The 24,864-nt window shown below is 34.9% G+C and overlaps 1 protein-coding gene across 9 annotated transcripts in view; it reads left to right on the top strand.

The window, feature by feature from the left end:
* St7 (suppression of tumorigenicity 7) overlaps positions 1-24,864 on the top strand; it is a 261,881-nt gene that overhangs the window by 43,680 nt on the left and 193,337 nt on the right. Inside the window, exon 1 of one of the 9 annotated variants that reach the window (XM_078040325.1) lies at positions 5,827-5,854. The exons of 6 other annotated variants lie outside the window; for them this stretch is intronic. In XM_078040325.1, coding sequence (XP_077896451.1) covers positions 5,842-5,854 — 13 coding nt within the window. In that variant the 5' untranslated portion in view covers positions 5,827-5,841. Of the gene's footprint in view, positions 1-5,826; positions 5,855-11,450; positions 11,849-12,168; positions 12,266-24,864 lie in introns of those variants that run through there. 2 more of the 9 variants (XM_021731025.3, XM_040291588.2) reach the window with 2 other exon arrangements.

Genomic DNA, 24,864 nt, shown 5'->3' with positions numbered 1-24,864 from the left:
GGAAAATTCAAAAGAAGAATAATATTTTGTGATATGTGAAAATGATAAGAAATTCAGTTTTTGAGACTATAAAGTTTTATTAGAACATTGCTGTATTTATTCACATATGTATTGCTTATGGCTACTTTTGGATTAAAATAGCAGAGTTGGATAGTTGTGATAGAAACTGGATGGCACCACAAAATATAAAATATTTACAGTTTGGCCCTTTGAAGAAAGAGTTTTCCAATTCCTGTAAAATAGCAAGAATAATTTACGTTTTGGAGTATCGTGAAAATCTGTGACCTTCTTTGCTTACCTAGAACTCTAGCTAGATACTACCATGTTTCTTGAAGAATTTCTCCACTGTTTTTGTCTCTGGGACACCCACAGTAGTCCATTCATGATTATTTTTCATGACTTCCTTTGCTTATTTTCCAGTGGTTCTTTTTGCCAACCAGGCGAACAGATCAAAGAGCATACAGAAAGGTCTTTGGTTTGCCTCAAGAAGCTTTTCTACAGAGGGATCTGTCTGACTTGCATACCTCCCTGTTGGTTATAGAAACCTGGATTTGGACTCTGATATTCACACTAGAGTATTGATTCAAATGTATATGACTTTTACTGTCAGAGAATAGGCTGAGTAAACATATTTATTGTTGCATTCCTATTTGTAGGAAGAAAACATTAATCTTTTATATTTTTATAAGACATTTTAGTAACTTTAGTCATGTTTCTCACAATTCCTAATTTTACATTAAGATAGTGTGTTGTTTTTAATTGTTAACTTTAAATACTTAAAATAATGTCTTTTTATAATCATCTTTGATACAGTAAAAATATTACTGGTTGGAATATTATACTTTACCTCTTATGAAAGTTGCTTCCCACTCCTTCCAGCTGTGGTTACTTTGTGTCAGTTCCCTTGAGGCCCATGAAGGAAGAGAGGCCTGCCCTGCTACTTTATAATAAAGGTTTGTGCTTTGTGGCCACTGACAGCCTTGGATTCTTCCACCATGTTTTAAAATCATAACAAATAGATGTTGTTCATCCAGAAAGAGTTCTTGTCTGAAGATTTGGTGTTTGGTAAAGCAGATCTTTTATCAGGTTATAATGTGCCTTTGCTTGTAACAGTGATTTTGTGCCCATTGGGGATGATTTTTTTTGTGTGTGTGAATCATTATTATATGTAATAGTGGGATTTGTTATTACATATTCATACATGCACACAGTATTACAGTGTAAATTGGTGTGCTGAGGATGGTTCTTTGCATAGAGATCAGATATGCATTTGGGGTAAAATTGGGAGTTCATAACCCACTTCAATCTAATGTATGAAATATGATATGTCAAGAGCTTTGTAATGTTGTGAACAACCAATAATAAAAAAAAAAGAGATCAGATAGCACTGGTCTGGGTCATAGCATTGAGGTGAGCAGTTGAATTACCTCCTCATATCATAGATCTGTTTTGTTATCTGGTTGGTGCTGGAGATTCAACTGTCTTAACTTAAATTTTTGAGTAATGGGCAGTAGAGCTCACTAATGAGAGGAGTTGGGCTAACTCTGTAGGAATTTTCTTCTTGCAGAAAATGCTTTTTACAGGGTGCCTTCTCACAGGTTGGGATAACCTCTGGTGCAGTAAGCAAGGTCAATGAAAAATGACAGAGTGTGGAAAGGAAATGCTGAGGCCAGATCAAGCTGGAGTGGGTGGTAAGATGCCTGGGAGAAAGGCAAGATGAGATGTCTTAGATAAAGTTTGTTCTGATTTCAGCAGTAAAGGGAAGTGGGATAAGGCATACCCTTAAGGCATTTGGCTTAGCTCTAACATGCTCATGAAAGTGAGAATCAAGACTGGAGAGGAAACCCCATATTATTTCTTAAATGTGAAAAAAACAGGGTGAGTTTTTGTAAGTTAGCCCTGGGTTTTTTAAACCTTGAATAGCAAAGTGAGTTATTGTATGGACTGGGAATGTAAGTTATTATGGTAAATTTACAATTTTCAGAGCTAAGATGGAAGAGTGAGAGGGGAGTTGTTCTCCTCTGGGTTGGGTCAAGAGCCATGGACCCAAGTGGCAGAACCTATTTTGGGTAGGAAAGCCATGCAGGGCAAAGGGAGGAGAGCTGTATCTCTGCCCTGGAGCTGTCACTACAGAATGGTGGGCACTCCCTGTCTGGCTGTCTCAAGTCCTGCAAGGAGGGTCTCCATCCCAAACTTTATTACTAGCATCAACGCTGCATGGTCCTAAGAGCTGTGATCCACAAGGCCACGAACCCTCCAGCAGGCAAGGCCTCCAACAGCTATTTTTAGTTGTGTTTTATGAGTGTGTATTTTTCTACTCATTCTCATGCTTAGTTACCTGGGACCTGTCTAGAAAGGAACAGTGTGTCTGTGAACAAGAAGAGATTTCCTGTGAACTTCAGCATTCAACATAAATGCCCTGGAGTAGCACAATACATCTGGTATTGTGATATCCCACTTGTGAGACGGACTGTTTCAAAAGCTCTGACAATATAGAAGGGACAGTACAGACTAGATAAGTAGGAATGGAGTTACTTGAGTTTTCTCATCCAGCTCTAATGGGTTCAAAGTAGAACTCTAGCTCATTAGAATTAGATTGGGTTTTAGGGATCATCCTGTTTAGCCTCCTCATCTCACCAGTGAAGGTACAGACACAGGACTTATCTCAGACCAAAGTGGTAATGAACAGCAGTGTTGGTTAGACCCCAGGTCTCTTGATTCAATAAGGGTACCTCTTCCTTATTAGATCATGAAGATTGAAATTGTAGTAGGAATCTGGGTTGGGGTTCAGGGGGTGTAGTGTGCACTTATTATAACCTATGATGACTCAGTAAATTGTAGTTACAACAGTGGCCCCTGGTCCATAAGCCAGAACTGGTGACTCGGGAAGAACCTCTGACTAGATAAATTGTTATATAGTTTGGGAGGACTGTGATGCGATTGGGAGGAGGCATCTAGGCACATTAGCAATTCACATTTGCTGAGGGTGACATGGAAATAGAAAAGATCCTTGAGGAGATGATCAGGGGGTTCTGGTTGAAGGCTCTTCTGAGCAAGCTTTGAAGTTTTAGTGAGATGAACCTGCCCAAAGTATTCATAGTGTCCAGGCTAGCAATATCTACCGTGACATTTGGATAACTGAGTAGAAAAGGACTTGGTATTTGTTGGGTGTGCAGTGTAGATCCTTTTATAGTTATCACTTTTTGTCCCTGAGTATTTATTTCTGCTTATGTGGCTAATGTAACTCTCATTTTAAGCTATTATAGTGACTTTAAACATTATTTCTTTTATTCTGCCTTTCTAATTTTTCCATAGGTTAGAATTGAAAGTAGCATAAAGATAATTTTTATAGACTTGAATTAAAATATTCGGCAAGCCATAAGTCAGTTTTTACTGGGAAGATTGAACCTAGAGTTTTGAATGATTTTCCTTTTTTTGCTTCCATTTATTGATCATGTACTCCATTTATTGATCATCTAGAGGCAGTGCTGTACAATGGTTAAACACAAGGACTTTGAGCTAGGCTACTTGGGTTGAATCCTGGCTCTGTTAATTATAGTGTGTGATTATAGGTAAGTTAAGTTACTGATTTTCTATTCCTTACTTTTCTCATCTATAAAATGGGAATATACTTTATGGGGCTATTGTAAATGTTACATAAGTTAATATATGAGTTAGAACAATTCCTGGTGCACACAAAGTTGTATCTACATATTATAGTTATTATTTTCCAGGCATTGATTGAGGCCCTTTGTCAACTTATGAGTATACTAAGGCTCAGAGAAATTTTAAAACTTGCTTAACACCATTCAGATAATAAATGTCTAAGGTGAGATTGGAATCTTCTCTGTCTGACTCAAAACCTGGCTTTTAACCATTCTGTTGGATTTCTAAACTATGGTAAATCACTTCACTGTAAGTAGGTTGTATTGTAGGTTTTATATCTATCTACCCATCTGTCTTTCCTCTTTTTTTTTTTTTTTTTTTCCACTGAGGATTGAACCCAGGGCCTCATGCTTTCCAGGTAAACAGTCTACCACTGAGCCACATCCCCAGCCCCCATCTGTCTTTCCAACTCAGATTTTTTTCATTATTTTCTTGCTGTTAATTATATGAATTTCCTTAAACTATCTGTGACTTAAACAAGAATGAACGAATATGAAAGAATAAAATCACTAAAAATAATACTACTTGAATAATTAGATAAGGACTTTAAAAATCCATGCCAATAGTACTAAATTGTAAAAGTCATAAAATGTCATTTCATGTGACATCTGATAATGGCAATCAATGCTTCCACATACCTGTAAGCTTTGTGGAAATTCAAATAGTTATTTGTAGGTATTTTAAGCTTACTGTTTTAGAACAATCATGATGTTAATTTTTCAACAATTTGCACACTTTAATTACCAGAAATAAACTTTATCAGCTCATGAAAAGCTTCCCGATTTATACACAAGGCAAGGTAAAGAGAAAAAATGAGATGGGCCTTTTTAACAGCAGTGACAGGAGACATTGAGGAGAATTAACAGCTTTTGACTTCACAGAGTGGGTGTGTGAGGGGCTCTGCTGTTGCAGTGAAGCAATGACTAGATAACTGACAAAATTATTGGAGGGAATCTGTTAATAATATTTAGCTCAGTATTTATAGATTTCTGTACAACATGATTTTGATATCATATTGGATTCGAAGTCATATTTTTAAAGTATTGTCAACTTTATGATTACCTTTTGGAGAAACATATTTGGTGGAGGGAAAGCAAAAATAAAAGCAAAACAGAACAAAACACTGTAAAAATGTGAATGTGTAACTGATGTGATTCTGCAATTTGTATTTGGGGTAAAAATGGGAGTTCATAACCCACTGGAGTCAAATGTATGAAAGATGATATGTCATGAGCTTTGTAATGTTTTGAACAACCAATAAAAAAAAAAAAAAGAACAAAACACACCACTACTCCAACAGAATCATTCCAAACAGCCAGTTCCATGTCTTCTACAAAGTAGTTGCAGTTTGGTAGCTTAATAGTTCTAACTTGGAAATTGTCCAAACATTCAGGTTGCTTGAAAAAAAAGGAAAATTGAGAAACATTTTATTTATTTATATCTTATTCTTTGTTGAGGTGCAGTGTTGTATCAAGATGAAGTAACCATTGTTAATTTAAACTTTTAGCTGGGACATACTCAAGATCAGAACAGTTGGCAGTGAAGCAAAAGATGGCTTTGGGTATTTGGCAATGTGACATTGAAGATTACAACACATAGAGTCTGTTCAATAATGACCACATGTCCTTTCCAGCTGATATCTGTTTCATGACTTTGATATATGGCTTGGAGGTTAAGGTTTTAGGTAGACTTCAAGGAATTGTCTTTTCATCACCTTTATTAGATTTGTTTTCAATTTTATCAAGTGCATTTCAAATAAATCAAGTATGCCTCTGTACTCATGAATGAACAGAACAACAAAATTCTGACTAAGAATTTGGACACTGGCTCCTTCAGGCTGTGTAGCTTCGTAACACTGAGAAGTGGGATGACACATGAGTATCTTCTTTTTAACTTAGATAACTACAAGAATTTTTTCCCCCTAGTGTTTTAACCTTATAATACAGGGATGAAATGGGAACAAATGAAACAGACTTTTTTCTAAGGATGACTTTGAAAGAACAGTCAAAAGGAGGAAAGCCACAGTGGTGGCTGGAGATAAGAAATGTGGTAAGCTTGGTGTCACATGGTAGGAGGCGTTCCCAGAGTAGTTTGCCTGTCCAGGGAGCCAGTTCATTTGGTGGCTGATAGAGTTGCACTTTGGAAAATACACGGGTTCCTGTTTACCGATTCATTATGGATTATACAGGTAAAATTTAATTTAAAATATATTCTGCCTATATAGAATGACTTAAATTATAATATTTGAATTTGTATTTAAAATTATGTTGGTTTTTGTGTACTTTAAAAATATATACCAATTTATTCCTTACTTTGAATCCACTGCATACAAATTGTGATTAATTTAGGATAAGTAACTTACAGAGAATTAAATATTAAATATACACACAGTAAATTTTGTTTCAGAATTGTGGAACAAAAAATCCTATTAAAAGGAAAAGAGCGTACACACACACACACACACACACACACACACACACACACAGTTCTTTCAGAGAAGGGCTTAAAGCAGGATGTTATAGATTTATACAAATCTATTTGGGGCAATTAACTTTACCTACTTTTAGAAGTTTGAAGCATGAAAGAACACACTTGAAACCAGATGTAAAGAAATCAAATTTGTAAAATTCTACTGAATAGTTTTCCTATGAGTATTTACTTTTTGTTTTTAGTAGTGGGATTGAACCCAGGGGCACTTTACCACTGAGCCACATCCCCAATCCTCCCTCCCCATTTTAAAAAATATTTTTTTTAGAGACAGGATCTCATTGAGTTGCTTAGGGTCTCACTAAATTCCTGAGGCTGGCTTTGAACTCAGATCCTTCTGCCTCAGCCTCCCGAACTACTGGGATTACAAGCCTGCACCACTGTGCTCAGCGATGGGTATGTTTTTCATAATAAATTTTTACCTTTTCCCTCAAATAACATTCATTGATTAGTTCTTTCATTTTAAATTGCTTGTATATTGCCATTAAAACACTTCTGTCTTTTTAACTAATACTATATATATGAATAGTTGATATTTTAAGATATACGACTTTAACAAACAGATATCAAAAGGAATATCAAGAAAATAAAAACTTTAATGTGAACAAAGTAAGTGACTTTAGAGAAATTTATAGATATAACACTTTAAAAATTTGTTGTGTGTTTGCTGTAGAGAGAATATGTGGTTTAAGTTTTTGCCACTTTCATAAATACATTGATTAAATTAGCTGTGTGGTATGGTAGGAAGCTATTTTGAATAGTCTTATATAGTGTTGCAAATATAGTTATTTTTTTAGTCTATTAAACTTTGAAGGGAAGAACTCGTGTTTTTAGTTCATGGGAGAATGAATTATTTTAGATTAGAAAAGAAAATTTATTCTGTAGTCAGTACAATTCAGTACAATGGTTTTTGTACTAATGGCATCATCATAGCACTAAAGAAGATACTTTCCAATAGAAAGCTGATATTTGATGAGTCAAGAATAGATTTATTGGGGCTGGAGTTATGGCTCAGCAGTAGAGCGCTCGCCTTGCACATGCAAGGCCCTGGGTTCGATCCTCAGTCCCACATATAAATAAATAAAATTAAGTTAAAAAAAGAATAGATTTATTGTAAAAAAAAATTAGTGTCCTCAAATACTCCTCTTTTTGGCCTTTTCCATACTCTTCCTTCCATGTTGTTTCCAGGTTATTCATGTGGTTTAACCTCACTGTTTCATGTCTCTGTTGAAATGTCACCATTTTAGGGCCCTACCTGACAGTTTTACCTAAAGCAACCCTCCTGTTGAGTCATTCACATTCTTCTAATTCCTCTTTCTCCCTAATATATACATCCACTTTACACGTTACATATCTGTCTGTCTTCTGTTCGCCCTGCCCTCTAGAGCATAACCTTCATGGGAAAGGGAGGGAGTTTGTGGCTACACTTGTAGAATATGAACAGAAGGCTCCCAGAAAATAGTTTTTGAGTGAATGCATGAATGGGATTTCCTTTAAATCTGTTAAATTTAAGATTTTAACTATTATCTTTATTAATAGCTTTCTAATTTTACAGTTATCTTGACCACTAAATTAGTGTGAATGTTAATCTTTTCTTTCATTGCTAAATTTATCCTGAAATTAAGAGTACTGTCTTTATGAATGGAAGGGCAATGTCATATGCAGGGACAATTAGACAGAATGGATCCAAAGATCACATTGGTTTTGGAATATTTTTGAAGATAGAATGGTGAGGGACTTTGGATCAGCTTTATTCCTCCTTCATTTTCCTTCATTACTCCCTCCCTCCCTCCCTCCCTCCCTCCCTCCCTCCCTCCCTCCCTCCCTCCCTTCCTTCCTTCCTTCCTTCCTTCCTTCCTTCCTTTCATTGAATTCAGGGGCACTCATCCACTGAGCTACATCCCCAGCCCTAGTTTGTATTTTATTTAGAGACAGGGTCTCACTGAGTTGTTTAGCACCTTGCCATTGCTGAGGCTGGATTTAAACTTGCCATCCTTCTGTCTCAGCCTCCCCAGCTGCTGGGATTACAGGTATGTGCCACCCTGCCCTGCTCCTTCATTACATTTTCCTTAGGCAATTTTCTTAAAATTTGTATTGTTTTCTGAACTGACTAGAGGAGAGAATTGGAGCAAAAACTAAATTTCTGGAACCATGTTTGTCCACTATGGGTCTTTAATGATATGGATATAGACCTTCTAAAGTATTTATAAATACCTCAGGCTTCCAGTGTGCAGAAGCCTTCATAGGATGACTCCTATGATTTGTGTCTAGTGTTATTGGCAAGTGAGGTGCCTTATGTTTTTTAGCATATTGATTATGTTTCTAGTTGTTGAAAAGTAGACTTCTTGAAAAGAGTATTGCATCTTTTAACTTACTCTTGGAAGTCTATGTCACAAAGAAAATATAGGCTCTCAGGAAAATGCATTTTCATGTTCATATATACACCATCATGAATAAGTTAAAAGAAGAGTAATGTAAGTAAGTTAGTAAAAGCTTTTTTGCAAATAGATTGTGGCCTCTGCTGGAGAATGCCTCCTACCTAGGGATCATTTTCTTATTCTCCTTTTCCTGTCCCTTTTCTGATGTCCACATTCATCCACTGAGTGAGTATTCACATACAATCTCTTATATGCAATTTAAAAGAGATTTTTTCCCCCTGGAAAAATAATTAATAAAAATAAGAGACAACTTCCATAAGATAATTTCCTGACTTTAAGATTCAAACATTTTGAATTTCTTACTTCCAGTTAATCTAAATATTGTTATTATATTCCCCCTTTGTTATTGACTTGACTGATTATTTTTAAAGGGGTGTATTTTTATTAATTTTCAATTTTATTAACACTGCAGTTTTAAAAAAATTTTCTGTCATTTTTAGTTTTCTTTGGTGACATTTCTCTTTTAAGGATTTTTTCCCCTTTACATTTTCATTTCTCTTTATTACAGTTGAGTCTTTAAAATGCCATATAATTTTGGCAATTATTTATTCATTTTGCAAGAGATATTGTGGCAGAGTGGTTCAGAGCCTTGCTTTAGAATCGGACTGCCTGGGTTTGAATCCCAGCATGTCATTTACTATCTGCATTACCTTGAATTTTAGTCAGCTTTTTCGCTGTTGTGACTTAAAGATCCAACAAGAACAACTGCAGAAGATGAAAAGTTTATTCAGGGGCTCATGGTTTCAGAGGTCTCAGCCCATGGACAGCAGGCTTCCATTCCTTGGGGCTTGAGTTGAGGCTGAACATCATGACAGAGTGTGTGGCAGAGGGAAGCAGCTCACATGATGATCAGAAAGCAGAGAGGGAGATCTCTACATGCCAGATTCAAATATATACCCCAAAGCCATGCCCCCAATTCCCACTTCCTCCAGCCACACCCTACCACTTCAGTTACCACTCAATTCCTATCAGGGGATTGAAACACTGATTAGGTTAAGACTCTCACAACCCAATCATTTCTCCTTTGAACCTCTTGCATTATCTCCCATGGGAGTTTCTGAGGGGATACCTCACATCCAAACCATAATACCTTGGGAAATTATTCAACCATCTGTCAAATGAGGATAAGAGTGATAATCTAATTCATAGGTTTGTTTATAAAGATTAAATTAGTTAATACATGTGAAGTTCCCTGAATAGTGCTCAGCATAAAGTAAATACTAGCTATTGTTATTCTTTTTCATAACAGAGGTTTGTTCTGTAATTTATGTAGCATCATAATGGTTCAGTTTCTTCAGTAATGGTTCAGTTTTTTCAGTAACCTCAAGGTCAAGCTGCCTCAAATAAACTATAGTACATTCATACAGTGAATTATGAAACCATTAAAAGGATGAGATAGAGCTACACATACTGACCAGAAAAACTACTGATGATATTTTTAGATGGTTAGTTAAAAAAATATTTATTTATTTATTTTTATTGATATATAAGAGCAGAATGCATTACAATTCTTATTACATATACAGAGCTCAATTTTTTCATATCTCTGGTTGCTTACATAGTATACTCACACCAATTCATGTCTTCATACATGTACTTTGGATAATAATGATCATCACATTTGATAATTTTTAATTCTACATTCATATCTCAGTTTAATGTTTGAAAACTTTTTATATTGACAGATCTTTGTAAAAAAATAATAAATTATTGGAAAAGGTATATACCTTGAATGAATGGGTAGAGAGGAGACTTAAACTCTTGAACTTCCTGCTGTGTATGATTTAAAAGTGAGGGATATATGATTATATACATATGCACACACACTCATATATTTTGTGCATTACAGTATTTTTAAAACATTAAAACTTCCTTCCTTGCTTGTGTTGAATAGACATTCTAATGAAAGTTTGTATCTTCTAGTATGTTATGTATGTTTTTCATACAGGTTTCTAACAATATGATAATGCAAGAAAACTTTTATTTTTCCAGTGAGTCAAGAGACAAGTTATTAATTGTCTCTTTGTGTGAGTAGATTAATATATATACACACATATATATGTATGTATAGGTTACAAATGGCCACCAATACACAGCTATAATATACAGGTATGTGCACATAACCTTAAAATATCTGGATTTCTCTGAAAGTTGACTGTAATTCTCATAAGGCAAAATTAAGAAAAATAAGGCAAAAAAAAGATAGGAGAAATATATAAGTGTATTTCTAGAGCAGTGGTTTTCACATATGAATAATAGTTGCAAAATAAGTGTGATAATGTAATTGCTAGCATTTGAGTGCTCATTGTGTGCCAAGCAGTGCTTAGAGCACTTACAGAGTTATTTTTTGGTACATTTATAAAGTGCATGTAAATTCCCAGAATATGTGTGCAGTAGTATGCATATTTCCATTTCTTTGTGACTGAGTGTATAATCCTTGATTTGTTAATCTACCTTAAGTTTAGAGAAAATAACTTTGAACTTTTCTGTAATTGCTTTTAAAAGGTGGATTCCCCCCCCCCCCATTTCTGATATTCTTAATTCCCTTGAAAAGTTTGGTTTGCTGCAATAAAACCAAGAACCCTGATCTGCATATCTTTGTGGTTAGTTTGTATAAAGCTAGTGTTTAAATTTCTTTGAGATCTCTTACTGTATAGCATCACAGGGATGAAGAGCTCCTTAGGAGGGGGAATGTATATGTGGTTTTTGGTGTTGTGCATTTTATGACGAAGGAATTCCCCTTTGAATCACACTGCTCCCTGAAGCCCTTGGAGCCTCTGGCTCAAGCCGCGCAGTCAGTCTGTGCAGTGTCCCTGACGTCATCCAGCGTATGCATAAGCCCTGCTATTGTCTTACTGCTACGGCAGGGCTGAGGATTGCAGTATCCGCTGTTGCTGCTGCTCCCAGTCCTGCCCCTGTTCCTACCTAGCCCTGCCTCACCGCATCCCAGAAGAGCCACGTCGGCTTTCCTTTGCCTGGTGGATTTTCAAAAGCTGCCTTTCGGTTTTGGGTGCTGTAGGAGACCATGCTTTTCAATCACACGGGAGAAAACTGAAAACTGAATCCTGAATCTGGCAGCTGGACACAGCTCGGACTGCATTGTCTGGCTTCATGACCCCTGCTGTGTAGCCAGCTCATCTCTCCACTCACAACCACACTCTCCTTGATTTTCTTCCTTCCTTTTTTTTCCCCCTCATTCTTCTAATTTTTTAAAAAGCAGCTTCTGGAGCCAGCCATGTTTGGCACTGAATCTTCATGTAAGTAAATGGATTCCACTTCTCTGCTTTTGAGAAATCTGCTTGCTGTCATGGTTTCATTGGCTTGGAGTTCATACCAATTTACCTTAGGTCATTAACACCATTTGTATTTTGGCTCTAATTATAGAGAAATCGGTCTCAGAGAAGGGACTCCCTTTAACTGGGTTATTCATTCTTAAGGTTAGGGATGTCACTGTGCTCAAAACCAGGCCTCCAAGAGGGAGGTAACAAGACAGGATCCAGGCAGCCTCCCTGGAACGTGCTAATTGATGGGATCAGGCCTGTCACTGATCTATTGTTTGTGGACCCATAATGATGCTTAAACCCTAAAATAGATGCTGGAAGAATCTGAGATGATAGTGTTTATAATAAGACTGGGAAGAAGGGCTTGCAATTTTCATCTGAGGAGAGAAAAAGGTATTATTTTACACTCTTTTTATAAGTCTATAAAAACATAAGAGTAGATGTTATGTGTATATTACAAAAGAATAAGAAATACCTTTATTTTTAAGGTATTTGGATTTTTCCTACAGTGGCTTCAGTTTTGATATTTTGCCTGGCAGCACAATCCAGCAGCATCCTATCTGTCTTAAAACTTATACAATGAAATTGCTTTGGTGCAGAGCAGGCCCTGCACAATGGGCTGAGCTTGGATAGCAGTTATAGACACCTAAAGTTGGTTTTTAAAAATTATTACCAACCCATTTGATGATTATTTAATGTTGGGTATAGAATAATGTTACTTGTCAATGCAGTTGTACAGGCTCTGCATGGTATTTTTTCATCATCTATAAGCAAAGGTTATAGTTAAGAATATCTATGGAGACTCAACCTGCTGGGCTAGAACGTCAAACACTGGCACCACACTGGCTTTGCAGGGGAAAGAGGGTTAAGGCAGGAAATTTAGAACATCTATTTCTTTTGAATTTGTAATTTGACCTTTACTTTTTGATCTCAGGTGTCAGTGTTACAATTTGCATAGCTGATGATTGTTGGAGAATAGTAGCATTTGAGAGCTAGTACTCCTCAATTCTTTTGTTTCTTGATTGACTCTTTTACAGGTTAATTTTTGTCATTTCATTGTAGAAGCTTTCCATCTCTGAAACTGCCACATTGCCTAATCAAGTTTAAGACAAAATAATAGTGAGATGTAATGTTTTATTCATCAGGTGATAGTATTATTTCCTAATAACTTAAAAATAATTTTTAAATTTACTTACTGGTAAATTTGGAATTATTGTCATTCAGGAAATAAAAATAGATCATTAAGTGTCAGCAACCATCTCCCAGTTTCATTTCAGTCATGGAATTTTACTTAAGTAGGACTCTAGATATGGACAGAAATATCTATTCTGAATACTAAAGGAAAATTAGTCCTGTTATTTTAATATTAATTATTTTAGCTGAAAATGGAAGTTGAAACTCAGTGTGGGAGTCTTTGGGTTCTTGGACTGTCTGGCCTGTTTTACCAAGCAGATACACAGCCTTTCTTGATCATCAAACTTGATCTTTTGATAATAGCATCTATACTCTATATGGTATATTTGAAAATTTCTGGCTGCTTTTGGTGTCCATAGCTACCACACATTACTAAACAGAACAGAATACCATTCAGAGGACAGAACACTATCACACAGGTTTTTGACATTTTTTGTTTTTACTGAGTATTAGTTTTTTTTTTTTTTTTAATTGCTTACTTGTCTTTAGAAACCCATACGTAGGTAGATTCATTCTGTTAAGGAACATAAATGTTGAAAATGGCCTGCTTTCTTTAGACTTAACTTGGGTTCAAGTGCTCAGAGTTGAGACAAGTAGATTTTCTTTGTGTTTTGAGGCATAGCTTTCTAAGCTTTTGATTTCCAACTTGTGGAGGTTATTTTAAAAGCTTGAAACTATCTATATTTAGAATATGCAGAAAAACAGTCACATTTGAAATTCTGGTTAGTTTAGAAGGGGTCTCCCAAACCACTATAGTGTTCTTCCTAAACCATCATAAGAAATACCTGTTTAACCATCCAACCTGTGTGTAATTTATGGGAGGTTCTGGAAACGTTAATTTTTTTCTGACTTTTCCAAAAATTTTGTGATTTTTATCCTTCGTTTCTGGTTGTAACATTTTACTTGTAGTGAATGCTTCTACTCTTCAAATTGAGGTATGGTTTATGAGCAAATGCATGGTGAGTCTAATTGTGCATGCTGCTCAGTACATTTGTGCCCATGTTCACACCTGTAGATCCACTACCCAGCTTCTTTCCATTTTACCAGGAAATGTGCCTGTGGCCTTTCCTGGTCTATATTACTTCCCTTCTTTGCCAAGAGGTAACCACCATTTTGACTTTTGATGACATAGCTTCGTGTCATAAATGGCTCTTTTAAATTTTATTTTTCCTCCTTGCTCTTTGCTTATGAGATGGAAATGTCTTAACTTTCAAATATTGGATTAATTAAGTTGATTTTATGTTTCAGATTTTTGAAGTCAGAAATTTGCAGTAGCTTAGAAATCACATTATTATGTCTGTCTCACTGAAATAATGTTGCTTGACTTAAATAACTACCCAAAACACAACCAAAATTTTTAAAAACTAAAAAAATAAAACTTTTAAAGGAATATATCTTAGTTCATCAATGTTAAAGACTTATATAGATCTGGCAACAGAATTAATTAAGGATTCTTTTATGTCTAACATCATTTTAGTTGCTGCCTTTAACAGTACCAGGTGTTTTTTTTTAATTAATTGTTGATAGACCTTTATTTTATTTATTTTTATATGTGGTGCTGAGAATTGAATCCAGTGCCTCACACTTACCAGGCAAGTGTGCTACCACTGAGCCACAGCCCAAGCACCAACAGTACCAGTTTTATCTCTTTGACTTAGTGGATCTTATTCTCCTGTAGTTGTATAGATTGGCTACAATCTATTTTGGCCTCATTTTGAAATGAAAGTCAACTGTAGTAATTGTAGACTAATCATTATAAAGTGGAAAGTGTAGTAACTCTGAGGTGTTCTCTAACTCTGTCACCATCTTGCTTTATTTCATTGAACATTTTCTTTATTAAAATTTTCCATGTGTAAAAATGAGGGTAATGTATCTTCTGTTTATCTGCTTTGAGGAAATGCAATTTTAGTTTCTGAGGTACGAGTAATTTAGGTATAAGAGGAGCTATTCATTAAAGTTTTATTGAGGAAAATATTATTAAAATGCAGATGTGTGGGCTAGGGTTGCCTAGCACATTTGAAGTGCTAGGTTTGATCCTCAGCACCAAATAAAAATAAATTAATAAAATAAAGGTATTGTGTCCAACTACAACTAAAAAAAAACATTTTAAAAAGGCAGATTTGGAGCTGGGCATAGTGGCACATACCTGTAATCCCAGTGACTAGGGAGGATGAGGCAGGAAGGAACATCTCAAGTTTGAGGCTAACCTAGGCAATTTAGCAAGACCTTGTCTCAAAATAAAAACAGAAAGAGCTGGGATGTAGCTCAGTGGTGGAGCACCCCTGGGTTCAATCCTCAGTACCAAATAAATAATACAAAAAATACAGATTTGGGATACTCATTTTGTTTTAATGATAGCTTATATTTTTAAATCAATCAGTTGATTTTTAAATCAATCAGTTGAGTTATTCAAAATTCAAAAAGAAAATAATCTCCCTCTTAAACAAATGTTCATTTTTGTGGAGCAAAGAAAACTAGTTTTGTAGTGCTGCCATTGGGTTACATCCTCCCTCATAAAGCTAGTTATTCTCCACAGAATAAAAACTTTAATATTTATGATGAACTTTTATTCAGTTCACTCTTACTGGGCGCATTTTCCCTTCTTTCCCATGTTTAACTGTGTCATTTCTCAAGGGTACCATTGAAAGATTCTATTTAAGATGTACTGTGCTGGGAATTGTGCCCTGGTCTAACACATTATTGTGTCTTCCATAGCACTTGCCTTATTAGACCAGTGAGGAGAGAAATCCCTTCCCTATGGAGAAACAGGGTGTCCTTGGGGCAAACTGCATCATTAATCCCTCTTCACAAGATTTTGTTATGGTTGTAATAGACTAAAGAGAACATCTAGAACATCTAGAGAAAGGGGAAGAATCATCCAAGCAAAAACAAAGTGGTAGTTAGTGAAAGACCCACCCGGGGAGATTAGCATACATGGGAAAATGATGGGCTTGTAAGGAGATCAGTTCTCTTTAGGTTTGATGTGGCTGGTTCGTGTGTCTTCCTTCTTTTGGATCCCTACGTAACTTGGGATAGGTAGTCAGAATCTGGGAAGGACTGGAGGGACATGCCCCATGTGATTTGTCTGTGATGGCCACTAGAGATTTCACTCTTGCATTTTTATTTTCATTGCTGATAAGTGCTTCAAGTTGGAATTGACAGCTTGTCGGTTTTAATACTGAGTATGATATTGTGTTGCCAAGAACAAGGTAGAGTCTCAAATTTTGAGCCATTGTGTGAGAGATAGTCAAATGAACATACTTTAGCAATATTAGGTCCCTAGGATACTATCATTAAACAGGCATCTCTTGAAGAGTTATACTCTTTTATGTACATTTCAGGACCTTTCTTGACAATTTGTCACAAGTGAGATTAGACTTGGATTTATTGTTTTGGTGTAATGGCTATGAATTGATGTGAATAGTGATGATGGTTATTTAAAAACAGCTAGTCAGGCCAGATGCTAATGGCCCACACCTGTAATCCTGGAGATTTTGGAGGTTATGCAGGAGGAATGCAAGTTCAAGGCTGGTCTTGGCAGTTTAGTGAGACCCTGCTTCAAAATAAAAAATTAAAAGGGCTGGTGATATAGCTCAGTGGCAAAGAGCCCTTGTTGGATCCCCAATGTACAAAAAATATACAAAACAAAATACAAAACAAAAAAATACAAAACAAAAAACAAGTGGTTAAAAACAAAACGAAAAAATGACTATTTACAATTGGACCATTTTTCAATATAATTACCTAATTTTTATTAAATCATGTCAGAATCTGCTGTTTCTGATGTTAATGTTTTTGGCATTTTACTACTATATTTTGTTTTCCTTTTTATCTAATTTGTCATATGAAAGTAGGTAATTTAGAGAGACCAGCTATTTTCCTTTCTAACGACTTTAATGTTGTGTGAGTATTTTTAGCTATATTGGATTTCTAGATGTTTTAAACCGATTTAAAGCAAAAAATAGAAGAGTGTGTACACCCAAACTGCTGTCTAACTCTACACTTAGAGGATTGTATGTAAAAGGAAGATATTATTATTGAATGACTTTGGGTAAATAAAGTACCACAGACTGCTGTAAGTCACAAATATGAAAAAATAACTATGAATTACAGGGATTTTTTTGTAGGGACATGGTCATACAGGAAACTGTGGGAGTTAAAGCCAATATAGTATTTTTCACTTGTCTTACTCTTTCATATTTTGTGTCAATGTAAGTTCTGATGTGAAATTTCCTTTTTGACTTTTTTGTCTGTTAATAGTTGACTTTGTAATTTTTAGACTCTAGGGAATATTTAAAACCAAGATAGGAATAATTTTTTTTCTTCTGGATATTTATATTCTTATTTAAGTTGTACAAAAAGTATAATAAAATATCCAGTGGTTTCTTAGTTTCACTTCAGTGCTTACCTCCTTATTTGTTAGTCTGTAGTTTGTTCAGCAAAAATTATATATTTGTTTTCAGTAGTTTGTTGTTTTCATTGTCACAGTGGACCAGATTCATATCCTGAATAAATTGTGAGAGTCTATCAGGGAAAATTACCATATATGGAAGCATTCCCTATAGAATCCCCATGGAGTTTCACAGGATGTGAATAGCACTCATTGTTGTTATGGATTTTGAGCTAGAAAAGTCACTGATTATGTATACTTTTAAAGCATTAATAATGTTAAATGCACTAAATTATGTTCAAATATTAAACTTTTAATACAAGACTATATGGGACCCTAGAGTACAAACCATACAATCATTTTTTATTTGTTGCTTTTTAAGAGTATTGATTGATTTTTCTTCATTTTCCATAATGAATATAAAGCATTAATTAACATACTTGGTTAGTATGTTTTTAATTAGAATATATGCAAACTTTTTCAGTTAAAAATCATATTTACTGTGTGAGATTTGTAAGATTTTTACTCTTTTAATTTGATTTAGTAATGCATTCAGGTATATTTGAATTGTAAAACACAGATCAAATTTAATGCATGTTGTAGAAATGCCAGAAGGAGTGACTTAGTGCAGAGACTCTGGCCCTCAGTTGCTTGGATTCAAATTGTGACTCTATCACACATTACCAGGATTTGGCCACCTAACCATCTAAGCTCAAAGTCTGGCTTATTGAATGGACTTTTGGCATTAGGGGAATTATACTTGTGGAACCAGGACATCTGCAGTAGGGACGAGCTTATCAAAGGAGAGTCCCATCTAATAGTGGGAAAGATTGGCTAAACAAGGGGAGACTGAAAGTTCCATCATGGAGATCTTTGAAGGGGGACACTGCAAAGAACTGAATGAAATGGATCAGGATTGGCAAATGCCCAGAATATTTCTCACTTTGGTTACTCCTGTGATAGGCATCACTAATTGGTTGTAGCACTCTTGTAGAAATGGTCATTAAAAGTTAGAATGTTCTCCGCTTAAAATACTTGACAGTACAAATATTTTCATGTCAGTTTAAGAGTTGCATACATGAGTATTTAAATAAACTTACAAAAACTTAATTAAGGAACAAATTAGGAATCTTATGTACTCCAGAAATGTCCCTTTAGATGTAACATAATTTGTTTCACATTATGGTTCTCAGTAGTGCCAATGGGTTAATGATTCAGAGCTGCCACCTGTCTGGAAATTTATACCAGTTTAAGATGTAACTCTAGAACTTAGCAGAGTAAATTCCCTTATCAAGAACTCATTCTTTAAAAATTGAATCTGCTATGGATTAAGGTAATATCATTGAAAATATGATGTGCTTGTCGGGGGTTATACTGAATTAATAAAATTTTCTAGGCTAAGGAATTTATCACACATTACTGGTATGTCAAAAACATATCAGTGAAAAACTCTTAACTTATCATTCTTTAGAACAGGAGTAGGTGACACAAACAGAATAATAGAATATAGGCTTTTATTACTAAGTTCAAATTTGCTGCTATATATTATATTTGCCATACATTGATAATTTGACCATGTCTGATCCAAGTTCACTTATTGTTTTTAAAGGTTAAATAATGGTAATGAGTTTCTTTAAACTTTTTTTTTTTAAGAGAGAGAAAGATAATTTTTTTAAATATTTATTTTTTAGTTCTCGGTGCACACAACATCTTTGTTTGTATGTAGTTCTGAGGATCGAACCTGGGCCTCACGCATGCCAGGCGAGCTTGAGCCACATCCCCAGCCCTAATGAGTTTCTTTAATCATCAATTTATATATAACCACAAAAACTGAGAATTGTTTGTTTGCAATCCTGAAGTGATTCCAGGAATCAGAAAACTTATTTTCTCTTTCTTCATGAGGGTTTTAGAACAAGATTAATGTTTTTTTTTTTTTTTTTTTTTTTTTGGCATATTTTGGGTAAAAGCAAGCATGATGGGAATGCATATAAATTTGGAAGTTACAGTGACTCCATTGGAGTATGTACTACTTCCTCACCCCTGGTTACCTCTAGGGAGAGGTTTTTGGTGGGGTCTGGCTTGGAGATACATATGAATGGTCAAAGCCAGGCCTTGCCTCTGAAATTTGGAATTTCTTGACAGAAACTTTTCTAAATTTGTTTTAGTATATTGGTAATTCAGTTATCTTTTACTGTAAAACAAACTGCCCCTAAACTTAGTAGGCTTAAAACAAGTATGTATTATCTTTCATAGCTCTTTGGGTTGTCTAGACATTGCAGATAGTTCTCATAAAGTGTCTTTTATGCAGTTTAGTCAGATTTCTATTGGTACGGGAGTCATCTTAAAGGCTTATCTGAACTGAAGGTCCTGGGCAGCTCTGGCTCCTGGCTGTCAGTTGGGACTGGCTATTTGTTGTCTTGGTGCTCAATGGACTTGTAGGCAAGAAATGCCTATCTTTGGCTTTTTCATCCTTCACCCTTTAGAAAGCATGGTGCTAGGTTCTTGGGGGAAATATCCCATGACTGGAGTAATCCAAGAGTCCTAGATAGAAACTGCACAGTTCCTTATGATCTCGTCTTAGAAGTCTCAGAAGTCCCTTATACCATATTATATTATAGGCTATCTAAATCACTGAGATGAGCCAGAGTCAAAGGAAGGGAATTAGATCCCTTCCTGTGGTGAGGGGGTGGCAAGGTCACATTACAGAAGAGCATGTAATATGGAAAATATCATAGTGACCATCTTTGGAAAATACAGTAGTTTCCAAAGTTTGCTCCATGAAGTTGGTTCTTCAGAGATGCTGCTGAGATTCTCTAAATCAGAGATCTGCAAACTTTTACTATAAAGGGCCAGAACATATTTAGATTTGTATACTGTTTTCTTTGCAATTACTCAACTCTACTATTGTAGTACGAAAGTAGGCAAAGATAAATGAGTGTGTTTGTGTTCCAATAAAACACAACTATGGACACTAAATTTTGAATTTTATATAATTTTTACATATCAAAATGTTATGTTTCCTTTTTTATTTGTTCTAATCATTTTAAATGTAAAAGACAAAACACCAGCAATCTTAGCATCAGGGCTATATAAAAACCAAATGATGAGCAGACTAGCCCATGGATCTTAGTTTGCTGATCATTGTTCTCTCTTGGTGTTTGATTTAAATTTTATTTTTAATTGCTAAAAATCTGAAAGACAAAGACACACATTGACATATTATAAATAACTATTTTTGATATATTGGAAGTGCCAATACATGAACTTTTATTTTTCAGTGATTAACTTTAGTATTAAAAATTATAAATTTGAACTTACAAATGTATGTATATTTTATATATTATTGGACTTATGCATAATATTTTGTTAGAAAAGGTTCTGCTAAAAGTGAGTTAAAGAAAAAAATAAAACCTGAGGGTATTTGAAGTCTTCAATTCTCATCTGTTCCCACAATAATGTTAGCTGACAAAATTAAGATAGCTTCTGAATATCTATTTGATTCAATTGCTCAGATATTTATTGAATGGTAATAAAGTATTATGAAACCTTGAGATAAGAGAATAAAAAATCTTCCAAGAAATCTAAGTTTATCTGGGTCACAAGGTGAGGCAGTGAGGGGAGAGAACACGGTAGTGATACTACAACTCTATGTTTCCACCAGGTAAGGCAGCGTGGATGAGACATTTTTTTTTTTGGATACCAGTACACATGAATCAAGGAAAACAATTTGGCTTGTAAAATATGAGACTATGATAAGACAAACCGTTTTTATGAAATAGCTTTATTGATGAACAATTTATATATGATAAAAAGTATCTACTTTCATTTGTAAAGTTTGATGAATTTCTTGACAAATGTATTTACTCAAATGGCCACCATATCATTACAATCAAGGTAAAATATTTTGCTGTCACCCTAAGACATTCCCTTGTGCCCTTCTATAGTCTATCTCTATCTTCTCTATCTAAAAGTTCAGATAAATGGGCTATACAATATGTACTACTTTTGTTAGACTTGTTTTGTTTAGCATAATGTTTTCAGCTATTTGTTGTGGTTGTTGATAGTTCAGTTCTTTTTATTGCTGGGTAGCACAAATAATGTACTGGGTTTATCCATCTATCTGTAGATGCTGTTAATTCCTGTTTTGAGTTCTTACAAATAAAACTGTCTGAACATTCATGTCTAATTCTTCATGTGAACATATGTTTTCATTTCTCATTCTCAACAATTGCATACCCAAAATGCAATTGTTAAGAAACTGTCAAACCATATTCCAAAGTAATTATAACTATTTTACTACCGCAGTCTGGCTGGGCACAAAATAATCGAGCCACCACAAAAGCCCTGTAGATTCAAAGGGCAACTCTTTATTCCCAAACTCTCACTGGCACTCTACACGCTCGTTCTGGGGAAAAATACACCCTCCACCGGGCTCTGCATACCCAATACCCTCTGAATCCCGTGAGAACTCAACAGGAACTCAAGGAGCAGGCACTTGAGGCACCAGGATACGCCCTATTCCCAGCAGGATTCACCCTAAACCCAGATCCACCCTAAACCCAGATCCGCCCTAATCCCTGAGCAAGGTCACCTTTCAAATCAAAACTCTCAAACATTCATGCAATGTCACCGCAAATGACCTGGGTCCAAGGCAAGCCCATTTCCACAATGGAGAGTCCTCCCTCTAAGCAACATTGGGTAGGCTGACAAGGAAATTGCCATGCATCATTCCTACTTGGCTGTGGCTCTCAGCATTTTACATTTCCACCAGCAATGATAGGAGTTAAGTTGTTTTACTTGCCAATATTTGCCATCATCTCTCTTTCCAATCTTTGCAGTTTAGTAGGTATGTAGTGGCATATTGTGATTTTATTGTTTTTCTTAAAGATATTCAGCATTTTTTCATGTAATTATTGGTCATTTGTGCATCTTCTTCTATGAAGCACTTATTTAAATAATTTACCTCTTTTAAAAATTAGATTATCTTCTTATTGTTGAGTTCTTCATATATTTTTATATAAGCCACTCATCAGATATATGTATTGATCATATTTTCTTATAGTCTCTAGCTTTCCTTTTTATTTTCTTTAATGATGTTTTTATTTTGAAGAAGTTCAGGTTATCAGCTTCTGTACTATGTAAAAAATTTTGCCTACTTTAAGATTGTGAAGATTTTTCTCATTTCTTCCAAATGTTCTATGGTTTGCTTTTTTGTATACTGTGAATCATCTTGAGTAAATTTATGTGCACAATATGAAGTAAGGATGGATGTTCATATTTTTCCCACCAGAGGAATATTTGCTTGTTTTAGCACCGTTTTTTGAGAAGACTGTCCTTTTCTTATTGAATTGGCAACTTTATAAGAAAATTAATTGATCCTATATTTTTTATCTTTCCATTTTATTCCAGAGATCGATGTGTTTAGGCTGATACCATAATCTTAATTGCTATAGTTGTATGATCACTTTTGAAATCAAGTTGTGTAAGCCTTACAAATCTGTTCTCTTTGAATATACTTTTGGCCATACTTGATGCTTTCATAGCCTTATAAACTTTCTAATTTTCTTGATTATAAAGAAAGTCCTGCTGGGATTTTGATTAAAAGTGTATTTAACGTACATGGCAATGTATTTGGGGGAGACTTGACATTTTAACATTATCCGAGTCTTCCAATTCACGAATATGGTATGTTTGCTCTTTCATTTAGGTTTTAGTTTCTTTTAGCAATGGTAAAAGCAGTTATGAAATTATAGAATAGCTAATTTGTTTTAGATTGATAAAATGTAAATGTTGCTTGTAAGACCCTGAAACATTTGTTCTTTCAACAGGATGGATTCTTTCTTTCTTCCTCTTTTTTTAAAGTTTTTATTATTTTTAAAAATTTATATATGAGAGCAGAATGCATTACAATTCTTATTACATTTATAGAGCATAATTTTTCATATCTGGTTGTATACATAGTATATTCACACCAATTCGTGTCTTCAGACATGTACTTTGGATAGTAATGATCATCACATTCCACCATCTTTAATTGCCCCATGCCCCCTCCCTTCCCCCCTCTGCCCTATCTAGAGTTTGTCCCATCTGCCCTATCTAGAGTCTTCCTCTTTTTTTGTTATATCTTAGGATAACCACTTTAATTTGTTTATGTATACTTTCCTCCAGTTCTTGCCTAAATATTCACATTTCTTTAATCAGAGAAATCTGAATTTGGTAGGTTTCACATTCAGAATCAGGATTTCTCCTCTTCTTAAACTCTTGGGTTACCAACTCTATTTTTTTGGGTGGTGCTGAGAATTGAACCCAGGGCCTTGTGCATTCGAGGCAAACACTCTACCAACTGAGCTATACCCGCAGCCTTTGGATTACCAACTCTTTTAAGATGATCCTCATGATTTCAAGATATTTGAAGTCCAATCTCTTTTTTAAAATGGATTTGAGATGACATTTGTCACCTTTAAAAATTAGATAGAACTTGAATTCATCTTTTAAAGAATCTTTTCTAATTATTTGACATTACTTGTAATAATTTTCTAAGTTCTCAAACTTCATGAAGCCCAAATTACTAGATTTAATGTTGCATTTTATGTATATGTACTATAAATATAAATCTTTAAACATATTTATTAATGCTTAAAAAGATACTAATATCAAAGCCATCCACTCTTGTTTTAGATGCTTGAAAATGATAATCCTATAATAAATAACCCTGGTTATCTAATGTAGTGTTTTGAAAGCTACAGGGATAAATATACTTAATGGATTATGAGTTCATTTGTGCTTTCTCACCCTTTTCTGATTTAGTCCCAGGCCTACTTTGCAAGTTATTTTTAGTATAAATATATAGCACAGTGTTTAAGTAGCTGGGTTTTGAGTCAGGCAGATGAGGGGGCCTAATTTTATTATGTTGTCTTGAGCATCTTATCTACTTAGTTTCAGTTTATGCTTTTGTAAAACGGGGGTAATTGTTAACCTTATGGGAGCATTGTAATGATTAAGTGAAAAAGGCACAGTGTTAAGCCCTTAATGACCCATGATAAGAACTGGAAATTTAATGATTCTTAAAGTTTTCCATAGCAGAAACACCTTACATAGTAGTATCATCAACATACTGTGTGAATTTGATATAAACCAGAATATAAGTTAGTATAGGAACAGTAGCATCAAAGACATACAAATGGGAAAGGAAAAAATTGGTTTAAATGCAAAATATTAAGTTTGGTTCCTGCCATCCAGCATCTTTCATTCTAAGGGGACATAGTAAATGAAATTACAATTCATGCAAATATACTCTATATCAATATTGATTTGAATAATCAATATTGCACATATATATTTATATATTATCAGTCCTCTTGTTTCTTCAGGTATTATCATTCTGAGTTTCTGTTAGTCACCTTAGCTT

This window comes from Ictidomys tridecemlineatus, chromosome 2 (genome assembly GCF_052094955.1).
Source record: "Ictidomys tridecemlineatus isolate mIctTri1 chromosome 2, mIctTri1.hap1, whole genome shotgun sequence".
Taxonomy (NCBI): domain Eukaryota; kingdom Metazoa; phylum Chordata; class Mammalia; order Rodentia; family Sciuridae; genus Ictidomys; species Ictidomys tridecemlineatus.
Note: the sequence above shows the minus strand (reverse complement) of the source record. Positions and strands in the feature narration are given on the sequence as shown.